We start from the raw sequence: 14,147 nt of genomic DNA, 5'->3' as shown, positions 1-14,147 counted from the left end.
CCTTAAACTTTTGATCCTCCTGCCTCAGCTTCCTGAGTAGCCGGAATTAAAGGTGTGCACCACTGCACCTGCCTCAGCAGATGATTTGCTGTATAACAATTCATTCATTGAGTCACACTTAAAACATTTATTGGGCATCTACTATAATGTCAGCTGTTCTAGACTTTGCCGTAATCATTCATCTTTTTCCCTCCTTGTTAGGAAAACAGAAAATACACTGGATATTTTATTTTATTTTATTTATATGTAGTGCTGAGGATGGAACCCAGGGCCTCACACATGCCTCTACACTGAATATTTTAAGAGAAAGAATTTGATAAAGGAATTGGTTAGACAGGTATTTGTGAACCGTTATTTAATATATATATATATTTTTTTTTATTTACTTTTAAAAATTTTTAGTTGTACTTGGACTCAATGCCTTTATTTATTTATGTTGTGCTGAGAATTGAACCCAGTGCCTCACACATGCTAGGTAAGTGCTCTACCACTTGGCCACAACCCCAGCCCCATGAAATTTATTTTAAAAGGAAATTTGTGTTTGATTTCTAAATAGAAAGCCAATATCTTTTGTCTTATATAAGACTGGGTAACAATAAAAGGAACTAAAGGGACTCAAAACAAAAGCAGGGTTAGGCCAGGTACGGTAGCACACACCTATAATTCCAGTGGCTTGGGAGGCTGAGGCAGGAGGATCGCGAGTTCAAAGCCAGCCTCAGCAATTTAGTGAGGTCCTAAGCAACTCAGTGAGACCTTGTCTCTAAATAAAATACAAAATAGCACTGGGGGTGTGGCTCAGTGGTTGAGTACCCCTGAGTCCGACTCCTGGTACAAAAAAAAAGGCAGAATTAGGCTAGGCATGGTGGCAAATGTCTGATATCCCAGAGAGGCTGGCACAGGATTGCAAGTTCAAGGACTGCAAATTCAAAGGCCAGCCGCAGCAATTTAGTGAGGTCCTAAACAACTTAGTGAGACCCTGTCTCAAAATAAAAATGTAAAAGGGGCTGGGATGTGGCTCAGTGATAAAGCATCACTGGGTTCAGTACCCAAAAAAGGCAGAATGAGGACATCCTTGCCCAGGTAGTGTGACCCATTGGCGACTGAGACTGTGGCTGCTCCCTCTTGGCTGAGACCAGGTGTTCGAGACAAGGTGGACCCAGGGAGACTCCCTTTGTGATGCTCTCACAACTGGAAGGGAAATCTCTACACAGGCAGTGACTTCTAAGGTGACTCAGTGGCAGGCTTCAGGTTCTGCCCCTCCCCACCACAGCCCCTCCCCTGCCCCCAACTGACCCGTCACCTCCAGGGGCACCAGGTCCTGCTCATCCTCGATGCCCCTCACCACCTGGCAACGATAGAGCCCGGAGTCGCTGGCCCTCAGTGGCCCCAGTAGCAGCGTGGCATTGGCTCGGCGCCGGGGATAGGAGGGCAATGACACTCGGCCCTGCCAACCTTTGGCCACCCGCACCACGTTGTCCTTGGCCACCAAGATGGGCAAGTCCTGTCGCTGGCCCGACGCCGTCCGCACCTTGGTCCACTTGATCCGGGGGATGTCTCGGGCTGCACCTGGCCGTGGCTGCAGGGTAAAGAGACAGGGCAGGGCCACCAGCTCTGCCAGCACAGCCCGCACTGACCCAGACCCCACCTTCTGCATGTGGAGCCCTTTCTCAGCAGCGGCAGCGGTAGCATCCTGTGTGCCTGGGATGGAGAAGGCAGAAAGAGGGCATGCCTCAGGGGCACGGACCAGCGGGCAGCCGGCTCTGTGAGGGCAGAAGGGGAGGCGTAGGGCCAAATCCCTTGGTGCTTCTGCCACTACTGAAAGTGTAACCACCAGGGCTGGGGGAGCAGCTCAGTGGCACAGCCCTAGCATGTCACGTGCCCGGCCCTGGGTTCAATATCTAGCATAGCAAAACCAACCAATCAACAAACGAAGGAATTCTAGAGGCCTCTTCTTATAGTCATGGGGACTTTTTTTTAACATTAAACACAAGAGCTTTATTTTATTTTCATTTAGTTTTTGAATGTGGTGCTGAGGATGGAACCCAGGGCCTCACATGTGCTAGCCAAGTGCTCTACCACTGAGCCACAACCCCAGCCCAGGAATGGGGATGACGTCCAGTATCACCGATGAAGTGGCCATGGGAAAGTGACTTTCCTTCTCTGAGACTTGTTTTTCTCAGAAGTTAAGGGAGAGGAAGTCATGAGAAGGGAAAGGTTGTTTGTGGAGTGTTTTCTTATAGCAGGCACTTTATAGGATTCAGCTTATTTGATTTTCTCTCTCTCTCTCTCTCTCTCTCTCTCTCTCTCTCTCTCTCTCTCTCTTCTTTTGCACTGGGATTGAACCCAGGGGTACTTAACCACTGAGCCACATCCCCAGTCCTTTTTATTTTTAACTTTGAGCCAGGGTCTCCCTAAGTAGCTTAGGGCCTTGTTAAGTTGCTGAGGCTGGCTTTGAACTTGTAATCCTCCTTCCTTAGCATCCAGAGTCACTGGGATTACAGGTGTGTGCCTCCATGCCCAGCTTCATTTTCATAATCATCTTCAGAGAGAGTGATGCCTGGTCTTCTTTTTGGGGAGTTGAGGAAACTGAGTCTGAGAGATCATTGTATTTGCCTAAAGCCACCGAGCAAATCATTGAGAGGTTTCTAAAACCTGGGCTCTGACTACCTTTGGGGAGAGGCGAACCAAAAGGGGCACACACACCTTTATTCCCTTTGCCCACCCAGGGCAGACATCACTAATCAATTTCTGCACAATTCCTAATGCTGTTCTTTCTCTTTTCAGTTCATTTCAGCAAAACAGTGAGAGGCGGGAACCTCCAGCTTCTGCTGGTAATAACTAAAAATAACCTCTCAGGTATCTTGTTCTCTTTTGACTGTTAAAAGACCTTTTTCATCTATTCTTGTTTTATTCTTTAGATCAAGCCAGAGGGCCAGCAGGAGAAGGCTCTGTAATGTAACAGCCCCATCTCATCAATCCCCCAGATCCCTGGCTGTGGCTGCAGAGTGAAAAGCTTCTCTTTCCACAAGTCAACTCACCCTGATCCCCGGTCACAAGCAGCAGCATCTGCAGCATCAGGAGGCCTGAGACCCAGACAGATGTGGCCCCCATCCTGGACCTGGAACAAAATGCAGAGGGAGGGAGGGATGAGTCATAGTACCATCCTCCCAGGCATTCCACACGGAAGGGCCCAGTCCCCCTACTCTACAGATCAGGAGCTGGAGCCCAGAGAGGCCAGTGTGTCAGTCAAGGTCACAGAGTGAGCAAACAAGAGCTGAGTCAAGATTCGAACCCAGGGCCACCTGCTTTCAGAGTCCAAGCACGAAACCCTCATGGCCAGAAACGTGGGTAATGGAGTGAATCAGACCAGGGGGTTGACCATCTCTCCGTTCCTTGCTGTGTGACCTTGGGCAAGTAGCTTAACATTTCTGTGCTTCCCTTCCTTTTATGGGTCAGATGGGGATAACATCAGATGGTTGGAAGGAATAGTGAATCAATACGTACATATATATATATATATATATATATATATATATATATATATATATATATAAAATGCTTAGAATCTGCCTGCCATGAAGGAGTACATTTTAGTCATTGCTAATATTACTGAGCATACTACAGGCAAGACTGAAATCCTATTTTGAAAGTCAGCTTCCCCTATCAGACTGGGCGCTCCTCGAGGGCAGCGGCCCGTCCTGGTCCTCCCAGGTTCCCAGTATAGGCAGCAGGCCAGCCTCCAAGCCAGGCTTTATCTGGGTTTGCTGACTGACACGATTCTCAGCTCCAATTCCAGGATCTGGTTGTCACCACGATTCTATTCTTGGTTTCTGGGATATTTGAGGAGCTGCCAAGTCCCAGCTGGAGGAAGGGGCCTCACCCTGCCCACCCCATCCTCCCCCTGACTTCACACAGTCTGGTGAAAATGCTTCCGAGGCCCGCAGAGAAATTTCAGTGTGGGCCCTGCTCTCTGTCGGGGCTGTGGTCCTTAGGCATCAACAATTACTTGGAGTCTACTGTCATCAAAGTCCATTCCAGGTGCCGGGACACAGCTGTGTCCTTTCAGACCTTACCGTTTTCCCAGGAAGGTGGCTCCTCCCCAAAGCCTGCCACCCATCTGAAACCCCACCCTTCAGTGGGGCTCAGGAGGTGGGAGCAGATGGGAAATTAGAATGTCACATGCAAACCACGCCCCTATGAAAGAATAGTTCTGAGGACTGAGTTGTGGGTAGAGTCTAGAATGAGAGGCCATGGGGACCAGCTGTTCACCTCCTCGGTTCTCCTTCCCAGTTCCTAGAGGCCCCTGCTGGGAGGCTGGCTAGGGACCTGTCCGTGGTGCTGAACTCTGAGGCGATAATGTGGCAGCGCTGCCCACCGGATAGGTCCCTGACTCCTGCCTACCCACACAGTGCCTCAGGACCCAGAGAGGGTTGGCAGTTTGCTTCAGGATGCACAGCATAGTAGATATCAAGGCCAGGGCCCTGGACAAGTGACCCCAACTACCAATCTCTAAACCTCAGCAACCTGTGCCTCCATCCCAAGCTGCCCTCATTTCTCCCGCTGGAACCCCTAAGCAAGTATAGGGGTCCCAGTGGTTGTGCCTGCCCGAACAGGGCCTTAGGAGGCAACAAGGCCAGAAAATCCCCTCTTTCTCACACACACATAAACACATGCATGTGCACGCGCACACACACACACACACACACACACACACATCATATGGTTAAGACCTCAGATTACATCCAAATAACCTCACTTCAAACCCTGTCTTTTTTTATTCCTAACACACTGTGCTGTGTGATCTTGGACAAGTTGCTCCATCTCTCTGTGCCTCGGTTTCTCCATCTTTAAAATGAGGATCATCCAGCACACACCTCATCAGGCTATCATGAAGAGGAAATGAGCTAAGACTTGCAAAGTCCTAGACACGTTAAATTAAAAAACAGTTCTTTGTACACAAAGCCCCATGTACACACTAAAAATATCCTGAGGTGATCCAACATGGTGACAGTTTCAGGTGCACATTGCCCTCCTCACCCTCCCACTGCCTTCCACTTGCACCCTCACACCCACACCCTTCTCTTAAAATACCTCCTCCCCAGGGCCGCCAGAGGTGAGCATTTACACAGCTGTCTGGGGCCCGTCCCCTCATGAATGATGCATGAGCCTCATGCATATGCAAGTAGGGGCCTGCAGGGCGCTGGGGGAGGGGTGGTCTGGATCCAGTGAGGGTGTATATGTGCCTCCCCTCTCTTACTCCCACCTCCCGTCTCAGTGGGCACTGAATGAGGGTGAGTTTGCTAGCAGGCATTTCTGTGGGTGACTGGGGGTGCATCTGGGGTGCTGAGGCCAGGCATGGTGCCCATGCAGTTGCACCCCACGGGGTGTGGACATCGTGTGTGGGAGCCCCAGCAGCCTCAGGCACTAGGTGGATGGGGGGGACTCAGTGTGATTTCTGCACATGTGGATCCGAGTATCCCTCAGCAGGAACTATGCACACACGTGTGTGTTTCTGGCCTGAGAATCAGGGTGTATTTAAACGCAGGGGTTTGAATGTGAAACTCCTTGCGGGAGAAAGCAAGCCCTCGGGGGCCTCGACCTCTAACTACCCTCTCCCAGGGTTAGCTACCCCGACTGCCAATCACATGGAGAAGACCCCTGCCACACACACGTAGTCACACATCCCAGACACAGACCCTGGGAGACACACACACACAGATTCACAGTGACATTAACAAAGAGAGGCAATATGGGCATTCACAAGGCAGGCGGCACGTCTTCTACACAAAGACTCACACCCACAGTCTCAGCCCCCCCACAGAGACCCCTCAATGAATTGAACACCATCAGACACGGCTCCCCATCAGACACACTGCCATGCCAGACCCTGGCACAGACCAGGATGGATTAATGTGGCCTTGGTGACTGTGGGCACACATCATTTGGCTACCTGGTGATATGGCCCCTGGCACAAGTTTCCTGACAAAGGCACCAATGGCAGTCATATCAGATTCTCAGGGGACCCTAGACCCCTGGGGCACACCCCCTCCTCACTGCCTGGAGCAGACATACACACAAAGCCCCCACCTCCTGTGTGGGGGACCTTCCATTTGGGAATGTCCACAGGCCACTGAGGCTGCTGGGTTTTGGGGTCCCACAGTGCGTCCACCCCTCTCTCCCTGCCCCATCTCCATGTCCCCTGCTTGGGCCCAGTGCCAAGCCTCTCCTCAGCCTGGCTGTTTCCCATTGATGCTGCTGAAAGGAACAAAGCGTAAGGATGGGGGTCACTCCCAGGCAGGCTGGCCTGGGGTCCCAGCCCCCTACTTTCTGGCACTCATGCCCCTCAAACCAAACCAGTATTTCCATGGGCATTGATGTGAACTGGAGGGGGTGAGACAAGGGTCTGTGTCCCTCTGTGAGGATGGTGACAGATGCTGAAGTACTGGGGACAGTCCCTGTCTTGGGGTTAGCGCCCTTGTAGGTCCCAGGGATCCATGACTGGGAGCTCTTGCCCTCTGCCCAGCATTCGCCTGGGACACCCAGAGAGCTTCCTGGGAGAAAGGACAACACCCCAACTCCAGATCCGGGGAAAACGGGAACCACCTTGGGATGGGGCACCCCAGAACCTCCTCCCTGAGTCAGGATGTGACACAACCTAACCCAAAATGACAGGGACATGACCCGCTCCCTTTCCCTGTGTCTGTTCACTCTCAGTGCAAGCCCTCCTTCCAACGGACTCAGGCTGATCTGGGGGGACCCACACTACTGCAGTCCAACCTGGAATCCTCCATTTATCTGTAAATTGGGAATCCCCACTTAAAATCCTGGGGTGTCTCAGCTCAGACACAGGGTGCCCTGTTTCAGAGTCCCCCATTCAATCACTGGGTGTCCTCTTCTTCTCTCCAAACTCGGGGTGCCCCTCCCCTATCCCTGCTTCCCAGTGCCTCCTCCCTAATCCTGAGACCCACCCCCAGCGCCGGACCCCTCCCCACCGCGGGATTGTCTCCGCATTCCCCCACAACCCCTCCCATGCATACTCCCTTGGCATCCCTGAGTCCCCTTCTAATTTGCATTCCCTCCCCACCCCAGGGATCCCCTCCCCCAATTACCCCCTCCCCAATCTGGGGGCTTCTCCCTGATCCCAGGCCCCCTCCCCAAACCCGGGCTCTGTCTCCAATCCTGGGGTCTTCTCTACTAACGCGGCCCGCTCCCCACGACGAACACCCCCACACCTGGCTCCTAGCTCGGACGCATCCCGGGGCGGCCGCCGGGCACAAAGGACGCTCCAGCTCAGCTCGCTCAGCGCTCGGTTCAGCCCCTGCGCCCTGCGCTCCTCTCGCCCCAGCGCCGCCTCAGCTCTTATAAAGGGGCCGCGGGGCTGCTCTGCGCATGCGCCCTCGCCAGCCGGTGGCCTCCAGCTGCACAAGTGTGGGGGCTCCCTCTGCTTAAAACCCCCAATGCATTTTTCTAACACTCACCCCATCCGGGGAAAGACTCACCTGACGTCTCCCCATTCCTTTTACCCCGGGACTCTTTAAGTGACCCCAGACAAACCTGGTGATGGGACCTGCCCCATTTTACAGGTAGGGAAACTGAGCACAGGAAGGCAAAGTTACTTCCCAAGGTCACACACAGGAGAAGGGCAGAGTTGGAATTTGAATCTTGGTCTACCTGACTCACCACGGATCATGCTAGAAGCAGTTTGGGCTAAAATTACTGTTTTGCACATTTATAAAAAGGAAAAAAGGCACAGAGAGGAGGGGGAGACTAGTTGGTCATGCAGCTGGTAAAAGACCTGGCATGGTCAGAGCTCGGATGTATCACACCCCAGAGTTGCTCCAAAGTGTACCACTTGTTCTTCATTCACCTTTGACCATTTGTGGAGCACACACTATGGATTTTGCTAGCACAGGAATATTTATTTATGCTTAGGGAGGGGGCATATGAGTGCCCTTGACGGCAGACTTTGATTTTTAAAAATCTAGATCTAAGGCTATGAGTGTAGCTCAGTGGTAGAGCATTTGTTTAGCACCCAGGAGGCCCTAGGTTCTATCCCCAGCACTGTCAAAAAATGAAAACAAAGCTTAGAGCTAAACAATGGAATATTACCCAGTCATAAAAAAGAATGAAACTCTGAACCATGCCACAATGTGGATGAACCTTGAAAACCTGATGCTGAGTGGGTGGAAGAAGCCAGACACACAAGGCCACATATTCTGTACCTCCACTGAGACGAAATGTTTCAGAACAGGCAAATCCACAGAGACAGAAAGCAGATTAGTGGTTGTCAGGGGCTGTGGGAGGGAAAAGAGGAAGAAACTGCTAATGGGTACAGGATCTTCTCTTGGAGAGATGAAAATATTCTGCAACTATTAGAGGTGATGGTTGCACAATAATGTAAATGTATTTAATCCCACTGAATTGTGCATTGTTTGTTTATGTGTTTGTTTATTGTGTGGCACTGGGGATTGAACCTAGGAATGCTCTACCACTAAGCTACACTCCCAGATCTGTTTATTTTTTAGAGAAGATCTTACTTAGTTGCTGAGGCTGGCCTCTAGCTTTCAAACCTCCTGCCTCAGCCTCCTGAGTAACCACCATGTCCAGCTTGAATTGTACACTTTGAAATGATAAATTTGGCCCTGGGGAGTGTAGCTCAGTGGTGGCATACGGGCTCAGCAGGAGTGATACTCTGGGTTCAATCCTCAGCACCAAAAGAAAAAAAAAAGGAAGTGTTATGTTGTGTAAACTTTACCACATAAAAAGTAGTTGAGGCCCCTGCCCTGCCTTTCTTCCTGTCGTCCTTGAGTTTCAGCTGTGAGAATGGGCTGTGCTGGCCGAGCCTCCTGGTCCTCTGCCCCTGTCCTGTATCTGTGTGTGTGTCTTTGAGCATCTCTGAGATTGGGTCTCAGTCTGCTGGAAGGACAAAAAAAAAGGTGGGGGGGCAAGATCGTTTCCTCCAGACTGCTAAAGAAGGGAATGGAAGACATTCAGGAAGAGCCCAGGTGATTGAGGGGCAGCCCTGGAGGCCAGTGTGACATACCAAGGACCTGCACTCTGTGTCACACAGGAGGGACGGAGGTCAGGGATCACAGCTGATGTGAATGTCTGTGGGTGATAGCAGTGTCACCAGCACCCCCACAGCATGTGTTGCCTGGTGGGTGAGGCGGGTGAGAGGGAGATGGTGGGGCTGGAGCTTGGGGCCAAGAGCTGTGTGCCGTGCGTGGGAACCGAGTGAGTTCGGCCTCCACCAGCCCAGGTTCGAGCCCCCTCCCTGCTGCTGGTAACAGTGAGATCCTGGGCAAGCCATGGCGCCTTTCCGTGCCTCAGTTTTTCCACCTAAATTGGAATAATCGACAGTTTCAATCTTATGGGTTGCTGGGAGACAGAAATGGGAATTAACTGCACACACGGGGGCTGCTGTCTTGTCGCTGTTCACTTTGGAGGTTGCTGGGGAAACTGAGGCTCAAGGAGACAATCATCTGCCTGAGGTTGGACAGCATGGTAGGAACCAGGTGGGAGCCCTGGTCACTGGTCACTCTACTGAGCTGACCCCCACTCTTGCCCTCCCCCCTTCACCCCACCTCGCCCCCTGGCTGGAGCCAGGGCTGAGCTGAGAGAGGCTGGCCTGGGGCCCGGGGCGGGCTGTTGCTGGGGGCTTGAATGGAGCAACCTTGCCTGGGAACCTGCTGGGCTCAAAGAGCTATTTATAGGCCTGTTCTGGGATTGGGCAAGTCCCCCCACCCCATCCCCGCGTGCCTTCTCTGTCCCCCACCCCCAATTGGGGCTCTGGGCCAGGGGCTGCCGCCAGTGGGATGAAATGGGGGAGGGGACTTGGTGGGCCAGAGCAGAGGCTGGAGGGAGGCTGGACCCGCCTGGAGAGCTGGTCTCAGAGCCAACGGTATCCTGCAAAGTGCCTCAGAACATACCCAAGGTGACACATGGACAAATCACAGACAATGTCACCAACCACCAATGACATACAGTCACACCAACAGCAAGTCGGTTCACATACAGTTTCACTTGGGCACAGTCACACACAACCACCCTTGGGCACATACAGGTCACAGCCGTGAGCCCGGGGACCTAGCCCACACTTGGACCACACTGTTCATATGGGGCCGTGTTTACAGTCACAGGGACACCCACAGGCAGCTAGCACACGACCATGTTCGCCTTGCACCAGGGTCCTCCCAGGTGTTGTCTCTCACAGCTCCAGTGTTCCCACACATGCCCACTTCGGTTCCTTCACATCCAGCCACCCCTGCTCACACAGTCAGCGGCGGGTGACTCCCAGGTTTGCACTCCATCAAGACCGACCACCTGAAATGGCACACTGAGCATCTGCCAACTCTGAACTTGACCCCTCTGGACCCAGGCTGACCCTGACAGATAAATCAGACCCAAATCTGCCCAACCCAGGCCTGAGGGTCCTGTCAACTCTCCCCGGAAGACCACTATATCCCTTTCCCAGGGGGAAAATCAAGGCTCAGAGCCAACCGAGGGCCTTTCCTGCCGTGCTTCGGGGCGACAGCCTCACGGAGAGTGGGACTTGTTTCCTGAGTGCCTCCTTAGAAGCAATGACACAGATAGAGCCCTGCCCATCCCAATTTGCTGTGTGACTTCTGCAAATCCTGGACCCTCTCGGAGCTCCAATTCCTCTCCTAAATAATGCAGAACTCAGTCCACTAGAGGGAACTCCAGAGTCAGACTGGGGATCGCCGCTGGTCTCCCTGGGTGATCCTGGCCAAATAACTTTGCTTTTTGGTGACTCAGTTTCCCTTAGAGACCCAAAGGAGCAGGAGCTGCTCATCTAGCACTCTCCCGGCCACATCCCCTGGGGTGGGAGGAGTGGGGAGGGAGCTCTCAGTCTGTCCTCACTAAGGCGAATGAATGGACCGCTTTTGGCTGCCTTGCTGGAAATTCAGAGCTGCTAATTCCCTGGAGAAACAGGAGGCTCTTTCATGCTTAGGCGCCAGTGGGGTGAGGAGGTGGGAAGAGAGGAAGGAGCTGGCCTCATCCCAGTGGGCGAGGTGGCTCTGTGCCAAGTGCAGGAGTGATATGGAGGACCCTGGGGCCATGCACATCCTCACAGGGGAATCTTGGCCAAGTTGCTGTGTCCTCAGCTATAAAATGAGGGTGACACCGATCAGCCAGTTGCAGTTTAATGAGGCAATGGGTGGAGACTAAATATGACTTCAAATGAAACACACAGTGGGGTCTCAACAAGTGTCATCCAGTGTTGTTATATGTCAACCCAAGGAGTCTACTGTATCCTCCAACAGTCCTATAAATAGAATTTCCCCCCTTCATCGATGAGGAAACTGAAGCTCAGAGAAGTAAAAATGTTTGTCTAAGGTAACACAGCTAGTAAATAGTCCAGCCAAGATTTTAACTGAATCTGGGCTCTCCAGGGTCCAAGATCTTCCTAACTTCTGATAAGAGAGGGATGTGTCCTGCCATCTCCAGCCTCAGCCCTGAGAACAGCAAAGCTGGGTCTGGCACCAGACCATAACAGAATGCAGGAAGTCCTGGCAGTCGGGGGCTGATGGGGCAGCCCTTCCGCTGGTGACCCACTTTCCCTGCCAGCCTCCCCTCCTGAGATGTGCTCGGGAGACTCTAGTAGGATGCCAGGGGACCATCCCCCATGACCCTGAAGAAAGGAGCTGGATCCCAGACCATTCAGCTAAAGCTAGGGACAAGCGTCCCCTGCCAGTGACTGCTCTGTCTTGGGAGCCTCCATTTGTGCAGACTGGATAGAGTCATGCCCTTTCCCAAACACTGCTCCAGGCCCAGCAGGATATGGCTCCACATATTTTATTCAGATTCATGGTCTTCCATCCAAGGACGCCTTTCCTTGTGCCATGCCCCCTGCCTGAAACAGCCTCTCCATCCCAGAGCCCCCTCCCAGGAAGCTTCCTCCAGGTGGAGTCCCTGCGTCCCCAGCTCTCTCTCTCCCTGCGGCTCAGCCCTGATCCCATGGGCCTAGGAGCATCTGTTTTGCCCAGGTGGGGCTTTTTAGGGATGAAGCTTAAGTTGAGGCCTCTCATCAACTTTAGCATCACCCAGGACAGGGGTGGGCATAAGGAATGGCAGTACCTTGTGACAGGAGTTGTCTAGTGGATCAGTGAGTCAAATTTTTGGCCTGGTATCTGAGGTTTTGTGTAATCTGACTTAGTAAACTCCTATTTATCCTTCAAAACCCAGCTTACATGACCATTTCTCCAGCAAGCCTTCCTCGGCAGCATCTGCTGGAAAGATGGATTTGGAGGCCAGGTCTTTTGGGTTCCAGCCAGGGCACATGGAGGTTGATGGGAACTACTGATGCTGCCAACATCATGGTCTCTTTCTCCAATCTTCCTTTGGTTTCTGTGAGTCAGTGAGGTGCAGGGGTTCTCAGCCTGCATTAGCAGTTAGGGAATGAATTCAGCAGACTTTCATGAGGAAGACATGATTATAGAAAGTTGGTCGGATTTGAAAACCACTGCTTTACAGCATTAGCACAAAAAAAACGGTTGCAGTCTTACAACTTCAAGGGGAACCTGAACCACAGGACGAGAGCCCTTTAAGAGGCGGGCACGAAGGGGCAAGGTCCAGTCCAGCCCCGCCCCAGGAGCAGTGGCTGGGCGGAGCCCAGGCCACACTGCGCGTGCGCCGTGTCCACGCGATTCCAGGTCCAGGACTCTGGTGTCTAGAGCTGTTGATCCGGAAAGTGGGACTTAGAGAGGGAGTGGGCGCTCTGAAAACCCGGGAGGAACCTGCTCGCTTTCCTTGCATCCGCTGTGAAAGGCCGGTTCCCGGCCATCGGCATTTTCCTTGAGCCTCCACTTTTTTCAGCAAGGGGGTGATCGAGGCGACATTTAGGACTTGAGGGTAAGAGGGAGTGATTTCTTGGTCCCCAGTTACAGGTGAGGGCCTGCAAGCTAGGGGCGTGGCCAAGGTGACGCCGCCTGTGGCTGAGGTGGCGCGGGGATTTGGACTCGAGTTCAGCGGAGTCCAGCCTTGAGGTTCACGAGGCCCTGTAGAACCGAGATGACCCACTCTTTGGTTTGTCCGGAGACAGTGAGCAGGTGAGAGCCGGAGGGTCTTGGTGGCGGGTCCAGGGGTGGTCGGAACTGGATAGTGGCGGAAGGGCCAGTGGCGGGGAGGGGGCGGAGTTAGGGGTGGAGGGCGGTGGCGCCTAGACCTGGGCTTAACCCTTCTTCGACCCTGTACCTCCGAGGGTGAGTTCGGTGCTGAATCGCAACAGCCGGCAGTTTGGAAAGAAGTACCTGTTCGACCAGGATGAGGAGACGTGCTGGAACTCGGACCAGGTGAGGTGCAGAGGTCCAGAGTGCCTTAAGAACTTCGGGAACCCGAGGTGGGCGAGAAGGATTGTGTGCTACCTTTCCCTTCTCCCCACTGTGAGTCAGGCATAACAGGGATCTGATCCAGGAGTGACCACGGGCCTCAGTTTCCCTGTCTGTTTTTAGGGCCCCTTCCAGTGGGTGACATTGGAATTTCCCCAGCGCATCTGTGTCTCCCAGCTGCAGATCCAGTTCCAAGGGGGCTTCTCCAGTCGTCGGGGCCGCCTGGAAGGTAGGGGAAGGTCGTGGAGGTAGGGGCTCCAAGGCATATCCTGGATTCATTGTGAGCACCTCTCTGTTGCAGGATCACAGGGAAGTGAGGCCCTCCATAATATTGTGGACTTCTACCCCGAGGACAACAACTCCCTTCAGATATCCTGCTCTGGCCTTTGGGGTGGGAGGATCTGTGCCCCTAAAAGATTTAAGCCCACCTAGACCCAAGTGGGAAACTTGCCATGAGATCTTGAAAAGGGACCTCTAGGTCTCCACTGCATCATCTGGAAAACGGGCCTGCTCTGTGTGAGGCTCAGAAGGGCTCACACCTTGCTGGGGTCACCCAGCACACTGATGGTGTCTGAGTTGGGTCTGGAAAGGGTAGGGAATGGTGGTGGGAAACAGGGCCACCCATTTCCCTTGACTGCCTGTGCTCACTCCTTCCCTGTGCCGGCTGCTGAGGTGGACCGGTTGAAGGTGACATTTGAGGACACCACTGACTTTTTTGGCCGAGTGGTCATCTACCACCTGAGAGTGCTGGGAGAGAAGAAGGTTTGAGACCTCTGGAGAAGACTGCCTCTCCAGGAA

The 14,147-nt window shown here is 53.0% G+C and overlaps 2 protein-coding genes across 4 annotated transcripts in view; one reads left to right on the top strand and one right to left on the bottom strand.

The window, feature by feature from the left end:
• The window catches only part of NCAN (neurocan), a 28,660-nt gene extending 21,337 nt beyond the window's left edge, over positions 1–7,323 (bottom strand). For both annotated transcript variants that reach the window (XM_079116681.1, XM_079116682.1), the window contains exons 1-3: positions 7,233–7,323; positions 3,039–3,118; positions 1,294–1,698 (exon numbers count right to left, since the gene is read on the bottom strand). In XM_079116681.1, coding sequence (XP_078972807.1) covers positions 1,294–1,698; positions 3,039–3,111 — 478 coding nt within the window. In that variant the 5' untranslated portion in view covers positions 3,112–3,118; positions 7,233–7,323. The remainder of the gene's footprint in view (positions 1–1,293; positions 1,699–3,038; positions 3,119–7,232) is intronic.
• Positions 7,324–12,638: 5,315 nt separating this feature from the next.
• NR2C2AP (nuclear receptor 2C2 associated protein) lies at positions 12,639–14,137 on the top strand. 2 transcript variants are annotated; one of them, XM_079116809.1, is made up of 5 exons: positions 12,639–13,070; positions 13,250–13,313; positions 13,473–13,578; positions 13,651–13,718; positions 13,998–14,137. In XM_079116809.1, exons 1-5 carry the CDS (start codon positions 13,033–13,035, stop codon positions 14,115–14,117), a joined length of 396 nt encoding a protein of 131 aa, XP_078972935.1. In that variant the 5' UTR covers positions 12,639–13,032; the 3' UTR covers positions 14,118–14,137. The 2 variants fall into 2 exon arrangements, with proteins under 2 accessions (XP_078972935.1, XP_078972934.1); XM_079116808.1 differs by having other exon boundaries at positions 12,640–13,070; positions 13,223–13,313.
• Positions 14,138–14,147: the final 10 nt, after the last annotated feature.

The sequence above is a fragment of the Sciurus vulgaris genome (genome assembly GCF_902686455.1).
Source record: "Sciurus vulgaris genome assembly, chromosome: 16".
Lineage (NCBI taxonomy): Eukaryota > Metazoa > Chordata > Mammalia > Rodentia > Sciuridae > Sciurus > Sciurus vulgaris.
This window is presented reverse-complemented; position numbering and strand designations above follow the sequence as displayed.